Source organism: Vulpes vulpes, chromosome 15 (genome assembly GCF_048418805.1).
Source record: "Vulpes vulpes isolate BD-2025 chromosome 15, VulVul3, whole genome shotgun sequence".
Taxonomy (NCBI): Eukaryota; Metazoa; Chordata; class Mammalia; order Carnivora; family Canidae; genus Vulpes; species Vulpes vulpes.
The window spans coordinates 111,183,251-111,190,502 of NC_132794.1; the positions used below are offsets into that span (position 1 = coordinate 111,183,251).

The 7,252-nt window shown below is 58.3% G+C and overlaps 1 protein-coding gene across 1 annotated transcript; it reads right to left on the reverse strand.

The window, feature by feature from the left end:
• Nucleotides 1-3,093: 3,093 nt before the first annotated feature.
• Nucleotides 3,094-6,296, reverse strand: NKX1-2 (NK1 homeobox 2). Its single transcript, XM_072740337.1, has 2 exons — nt 5,710-6,296; nt 3,094-3,984 (listed from the first exon to the last, which is right to left on the reverse strand). Exons 1-2 carry the CDS (start codon nt 5,921-5,923, stop codon nt 3,215-3,217), a joined length of 984 nt encoding a protein of 327 aa, XP_072596438.1. The 5' UTR covers nt 5,924-6,296; the 3' UTR covers nt 3,094-3,214.
• Between the last annotated feature and the right edge of the window lie 956 nt (nt 6,297-7,252).

A 7,252-nucleotide genomic window follows, 5' to 3' on the forward strand; every position in this document is an offset into this window, starting at 1 on the left:
CTAAAAAGACAAATACACCAAGTTGATCTGTGCCAATAAAATGGATGGGGATTTTTCAATGTATGGTATGCTCTCCACTCCCTCCCTTAAACACATGTAGCTCTTTGGCTGTGTGGTTTCAAGTGGGGGATCTGCAATGGTCATTTTTTTAATTAATTAATTAATTAATTAGTTCATGAGAGACACAGAGAGAGTGAGAGAGAGGCAGAGACATAGGCAGAGGGAGAAGCAGGCTCCATGCAGGGAGCCCGACGTGGGACTCGGTCCCGGGTCTCCAGGATCATGCCCTGGGCTGAAGGCAGCACTAAACTGCTGAGCCACCTGGGCTGCCCTGCAATGGTCATTTTTAACAGCGGAAGTCCATGACCAGAGGTGCCTGGGTGGTTCAGTTGGTTAAGCATCTGCCTTCAACTCAGGTCCTGATCCCAGGGTCCTGGGACGGAGTCCCACATGGGGCTCCCTGTTCAGCAGGCAGTCTGCTTCTCCCCCTGCTTGTGCTCTCTTTCTGTGTCAAATAAATAAATATAAAAGAAGAGAAAAGAAATCTATGCCCAATGGACACCCCAAGCCTAAAAAGTAATTTGCCAGGCTCTTCATGGGGGTATTAAGAACTTGTAAGTCTAAGAAGTTAATGTCCTAAAAATCTGGTACCTAGGTGTTGATCTAATTTTGTCGCCACTAATAAAATTCTGTAAGATGCTTCACTTTTGCCATGAAAATGGCCCTGTGTGTTTGTATATACTGCCTGCCAGTGGTACGGCCACTATGTGTTTATCTAGCATGGGTTTGGAAAAGGATCTAGCATGGCATGAAAAAGTAGCATGGTACAAATACCCTCTATTTGTGGAGACTAGCAGGGAGAGGGAGACATATCCTATACAAACTCCAATAATTATAAAATTAGTTTAAAACTTGGCCAACAGAGAACAAGAAATAGTTAAATGAGAAATCATTACAAAAAAGGATTTATTAGACAAACACATCAATAGATTGAGTCTAAGGATTTGGTTGGAAAGCCACTGGGCCTTTCAAAGCAGCAGAAGTCCAAAGTCACATACTTGGAGTGACTGCTACAATTTGTAGAAACAAGAAAAATGAGGAATGACAGCACTCCATGCTAGTCCACAGACAGATAAGCCTCCCACCTCCCTCCCTAGTCCCTTTCTGTTCAACTGGCGTCTTCTGTGACTCTGGTACCTGAGAGAAATGGAATGTTTCCCACATCTTACATCTTACAGAAATTCAGTTTCTCGTTACAGATCTTGCCTCTGTGCACCTGGACTGCCTGTTCATGACACATGGGTTGTTGCTTTTCAAAATCCAATGAACAGTTATTGAGGGAGTGTTTCTCAAAAGGTAAAGCGAATAAAACATTCTCATCTATAGTAACTGCATTTCTAATCTCATCTGGCATCAATTGTCTTCTAGAAAGTTACAATGTGCTGTTTGGGGGACACTCTTCTTTAACATAGAAGGAAAAGAGTAATTAGTACAGGATATGTAATTAAATGATACCCATTCGCAAATCTTGTAAGAGCCCTGTGAATAGGAAGTTTTCATTTAATTTATCAGAGGCAGGGGAAATCTTCTATCATTCCTGATTATAACAGAACTAGACATTTTAAAATTATATCATGTATTCATGACACCAAACTGGGTTTGCTTTAGAAGAAGCCTTTGATCATCAAATTGTTAATGGCACAGGCTATCGATGAGGAGTAAGCAGTACGGTGTCTGTGTAGGTGTCAGTGGGCCTCAAATAACAAAGGTGAGAATGAGATAGACGTGACCTGATTTGGGAACATTGGGGTTTCTGAGATGTGAGCTCCAAACATAATACATAGAAAACTAGGGGCAGTATTCCAAACAGATCTGACATGAGAATTTTATAAAACAGCCAGTTTTTTTCAAGGACATAATAAAAGTAGCAGTTTCAACGAAGGGCCATGCGTTAAGTTCCCATGGTTGGATCCATGATGGAAATGTTTTTGCTTCCAAGGCCCTCCTGCAGCCCAAGAACTGCTTCTTTCACACCCGTGACAATCTTTCGCATGTTATGCCATCCTAGAGTCTGTTTGGAACAAGGATTGCTCTAGATGAAGCTCTAAAAATGTTGAGTTTGTGCCTTTAAAAAATAGTCTGATTCATGACTTTCGTGTGTAGCAGGAGAGCTGTGCTCGCTCGGCGCTGTTCACTATTTGGGAGCGTAGGCAACGCCAGGACAGATGTATGAAAAGTATCAAATATTGCAAATCAAATACTGCAAAGCAAAACAGGCAGCCTGAGGCATAGACGTCAAGATTTTGGTTGAGCCACCAGTCCGTTCATTAACATTTTTAAGCAACGGAGGCCTTGGCCTGGTTGGTCAAAGCTGCTCTCAAAATCTGCAGGACCGTGGAACCGCATGTGCGTGAGCAGGTAAGTCTAGCCACAAAGTTACTAACATTTCTTAGCAGAAACTTCTGGTCTTCTTAGAAAAGTAAAATACCTATTCTCTCAGGGACAGCCTGTGGGGAATCTGTTTGGAACAAGAACTGCGCTCCAGTCCCAATCTTAAACGAGGATCTAAAAATGTGCAGTTTTGTGCATTTAAAAATAGTCCATCTCACAGCGGCCGCGTGTGCTCGTGGACCCAGCTCGTTCAGTATCTGGGAGGAATCGCTGGGTTTGGGCCAAACATCGAGTATGGAAAGGGAAACAATCCGCTTGGGAAGGGGGGACGCTGCTTACCCTCGGAGGGAGCTAAAATGTTGGAAGAAGATTCCATCCTAGGGTGAGCGACGGGCGGGCAGGAGGAAGTCCTGGCTCCCCCATCTCCATCCCCGCAGCGGCCGCAGCAGCCCTGCTCGGGACACGCAGACCCCAGAGCTGATGGAGCCCGAGCGAAGGAGAAGGGCCAGGGCCGGGGGCAGGAGCGGGAAGCGCGGAGGACAGCGGGGTGCCGGGCCCTCCTTGACCCCCTCCGCGGCCCGCGTGGGTTCCGGGGGGCGGGGAGGGGGGAGTCGAGGGGGAGAGGCCGGAGCGGCCCGGCCGTGCCCCCTGCTGGCGCCTCCCGACAGCCGGGAGCCAAGGGGCGCGCAGACAGCGGCTCGCCACGAGGGGGCGGTCCCTGCGCGTGGGCGCCCCTCGGTGCAACCGGGAGCCGCACGGCCACGCCAGCCGCTCGTGAGTTCCGGCCCGGGGGGGCCCCCGAGAGGCCCGAGAGGCGCCGGGCTCACAGGTGCGGGGCGTAGAAAGGGCTCAGGTAGGAGGGCCCGAGGAAGGATGCAAAGGGGCCCCCGGCGGCTGCGGCTGCGGCTGCGGCTGCGGCCGGCGGCGGGAAGGAGCTGGCGGCCGGAAAGAGGACGTTGGCCGCCGAGTAGGAGGGGAAAGTCTGGAAGGGCAGCGCGGCCGGGCCCGGCGCTCCCGGGCTGCCCCCCGCGCCGCCGCCGCCCGCGCCCGCGCCCGCGCCCGTCGCCGGCCCCGGCGCCCCGGGCTGGGGCGCGCCGCTCCCCGCCTGCGCCTGCGCCTGCGCCGCCCCGTCGGCCCCGGGGTTCTGCTTCTTCCACTTGGTCCTGCGGTTCTGGAACCAGATTTTGACCTGCGTCTCGGTGAGGCTGAGCGACAGCGCGAGGTTCAGGCGCTCGCACACCGACAGGTAGCGCGTGGCCCGGAACTTGCTCTCCAGGGCCACCAGCTGCTCGTAGGTGAAGGCGGTGCGCGCGCGCCTCGGCTTGGCGCAGCGGGGCTCGGCGCGCCGCCGCCGGGGCCGCGGGGAGCCGGGCGAGCCCGGGGAGCCCGCGAGCCCGCGGGGGCCCCGCTCCGCCGCCGCCAGCGCCGCCGCGCGGGGCTCGGGGGAGCGCGCCGGGGCCGCCTGCAGGCGCTCAGCCCGCCCGTGCGGCCGCCGCGCGCCCGCGTCCTCGGCGTCCTCGTCCTCGTCCTCCGCCTCCTCGGCCTCGGAGCCTTCCAAGGGGGACGCCGCGCCCGCGCCGCGCTCCGCAGCATCTAGCGGAGAAGGGGAGCGTGACCAGAAGCCCGGAACGACCCAGTCCCTCGGGGTCGCCGGACCCCCTCCCCCCTCCCCCCTCCCCTCCCTCCTCTGCAGCGCCCCCAGCCCTGCGCATCCCCGGCCTGTCGCTCCCTCCACCACCCCCTCCGCGGGGGGCACGCATCCTCGCAAACCCCTCCAGGAGCTGGGGCTTAGGGGTGCGGTGTCCTCTTGCCCTTTACGCATTTGCTATCTAGTGGACGTCCAAGAAATGAATTTGCAATGAATGAACGAATGACGACCCCCCCATTAAGAATATATAATAACCATATTGCACGGTATCGGGCGGGTGGGAGCACTGTACATGGATGGAGACATCGAGGTGTCGGGTGCGTTCAGGGCTCAGTCTCCCCCCACCCCACCCCCCAGTCCCTAGAAGCCTATTTTGGTCTGGAACTCCTAGCAATTAAAAAAGAAGTTATTAAGCTCCCTTTTCCCCCCTCCCCCCTTTAAAGTGAAATTCCCTCTTTCCCATCTTCTCTCTCCTGCCGTGTTAATAGAGTTTCAGATTTGTGCGGGACCGGATCGATAGATGTCATCTATTAAAGGTAAGTTTTAATCGAACGATATTAGGATCAGACAGGGAAAGGGGGTTTGAAGTCGGTACCTGCAAGCTGCGGGCAGGAGATATGCAGGCTCCAGTAATAGAATATCGATCATGGCTGTGGGGGGAGGGGAGCGCAGCCCCTCGGAGGGGCGATCGGAACAATTACCGGGCGGAGTGCCCGGGCCCAAGCACAGCCGCCAGAGGCGCCCCGAGACCCCAGACAATCACGGCCAAACTTAGGGAGGAGAAGTGGGTGGGGGTGGGGGGGGCTGTGCCGCATCCAGCCTCTCTCGGACTTGCGCCCCTGGCTCCGCGTCCCTCCAGGGAACCTCGTGCCCACGCTCCACCCAGCACGGATCCCGCTGTCTTTTGTCCCTCCTTCCAGGGACAAACTCTCGCAGACCTCTCATCGGGTGCCCGCCAGAGTTAGGAGTAAGTGAAAAGCTTTCCAGGAGAAAGGACCAAAGGCCTCCCATCACCCCGCCCCACCCCTGCTCCCGCCCCAGTCGACGATTGGGTCTGGGGAGAGAGGGCCGAGCGCGTGGGGCAGCGCAATCTCTGCAGGTGTCTAGTTGGCTGGAAGTGGGCACTGGGTGCGCACACCTGGCCTCGCGCTCCAAGACACCGACGCATGATTCAGCCTCAGCTCCCTGATCCGTAAAATGGGGGCAATATTCATGATGCTGTGTATACACCTCGCAGGTTCTGAAGTTTTCCATGACTTTTATCTCAGTGTCTGCTCTAGGCCCTGGCACGTGCTGGGTGCACTAAATGCCCCATCAGTGAATGGGCCTGGATAAGGTGGACGCTGGCTGTTTAGTTTCCAGCGCGAGCAAAACGGCTGTGCTGCTTAGTGAGCAGGGACGGACTTGGGTAGGCAAATCCCTGACCCAGGATGCGGAGGCGGGGGGGGGGGGGGGGGAGCCTCTCTTCTGCCTCAATTTAGTTCCAACACAGAGACGAGGCGACACTTTGCACCTTGTCCTGTGCGCCTTCTCTCTTTGGTGAAGGCTCCGCTAACGGCCACTCACTCGGTCCCTGGTTGTCCACCCACGTCCCAACCCCCCCCCCCCCCCCCCCATCGCATCCCCTGGGCTGGGGCTTCCCGGGACCCGGGGCCGCTTCGCGTCCTTACCCGAGGGCTCCCGCTGCCGAGCTGAGTCCCCTGGGCTGGCGTCCTTGCCCGCGTCGGCCTCTGCCAAACTTTTCTTGGCTTCCCGGGGAGCAGGGCGCACGGCCGGGAGCGCAGCGCGGGTGAATTTCTGCGGGTCCAGGATGTCCAGGACAGAGAAGGAGATCCGGTGGTGGGAGGGGGCCGCCTTGGCCCCGCCGTCCTGCCATGCCAGCATGCCCGAGGCCGGCGGCGGGGGTCCGGGACGGCCGCGCTCGGGCTCGCCTGCGGCTGTGGCTGGGCCGCGGCTCTCCAGCGGGGAGGAGGGTCCAGGCGGCCAAGTGGAGCTGGGGAGGGGCACGCGGGGGCGGGGCCGGGACGGAGCGGCGGGGGCGCAGCGCGGGGATTGGCACTCGCGCGGCCCAGACCCCCGCCGCGTGCGGGGCGCGCTCGCAGCTGCCCCGGGCCTGCCCCGCGCCGCGCGGGGGCAGCTCGCCTCGGCACGGGGGGGCCCGCGTGAGCCCGGCGCGCGCCCGCCCGTACCTCGCCGCGGGCTCCGCGCGCCTCCGCCCGGCCCGCGGGGACTCCGGATGTGCGCGAGCGAGGGGTCGCGGGCCGGTTCCATCCTGGGGACCCCCCTCCCCCATGCACACGCTGCCTCGGGCTCGGGTTTGTGACTTCTCCCCGGTGACTCTGAACTGGGGATGTAATTGAGGCCGGCAGCGATCCGCTGGAAGGCAGGGCGTGCACACCTGCCCCGCCGGGGCATCACAGTGAGGGCCTCAGACCTGGCACCGCGGCTTCAAAGCTCTAAGGTTCTCACCATTTACAGTTTACAAAGCCCCCGGGCTTGCGCGGTCTCACTGGGTTCTCTGAGCATCCCTCTGAGGTGGGAGCGGCCTGGCAAGACCTTCGTCCCCATTTAAAGATGAGGAAATTGAGGGCACCTGGGTTGCTCAGGGGCTGAGCGTCTGCCTTTGGCTCGGGGCGCGGGGCGCGATCCTGGGGCCCTGGGATCCAGTCCTCACATCAGGGCCCCCGCGGGAAGCCTGCTTCTCCCTCTACCTAGGTTGCTGCCTCTGTGTGTGTGTGTCTCATGAATAAGTAAATAAAAATCTTAAAAAAAAATAAACATGAAATTGAGAATCAGAGATGAGAAGAGCCTTGCCCGAGGTTACGGTTGACGGGTGACCTCGGCCGGATTTGAACGGAGAGGTCTTCTTTTCCGGGACCCTTTCCAGTATATCCTGACCTGTCCCAAACGGAGGGAGACGAAACCTGCCCTGTGTCCCAGGCTTTCCCTTCTGCCCCAAACGGGGGGCCTAACCGCGCGGGGTCAGAGAGGAGTAGGGGGGAGATAGGGCCCCCCCGCTAGGGTGTCCCGCCGCCTTGGAAACCTTGGCGCGTTGCGGGTTCAGAGCCATGTGAGCCAGGTGAGCCAGGTGAGCCAGGTGGCTGGGGGGGTGGGGGGGTGGAGGCTGCCCTGGCTGAGTCGCCAGGCACAACCCTGAGGCCCTCCAGTCCTTCTTCACAGTCACAGATTCAATCATTCGCAACAGAAACTGGG

Coding starts and splice junctions, on each gene's coding strand:
- NKX1-2 (XM_072740337.1), bottom strand. CDS start 5,923: ATGCTGGCATGGCAGGACGGCGGGGCCAAGGCGGCCCCCTCCCACCAC. Junction 3,985..5,709: donor TCGGCAGCGGGAGCCCTCGG/GTAAGGACGCGA, acceptor CTTCTCCGCTAG/ATGCTGCGGAGCGCGGCGCG.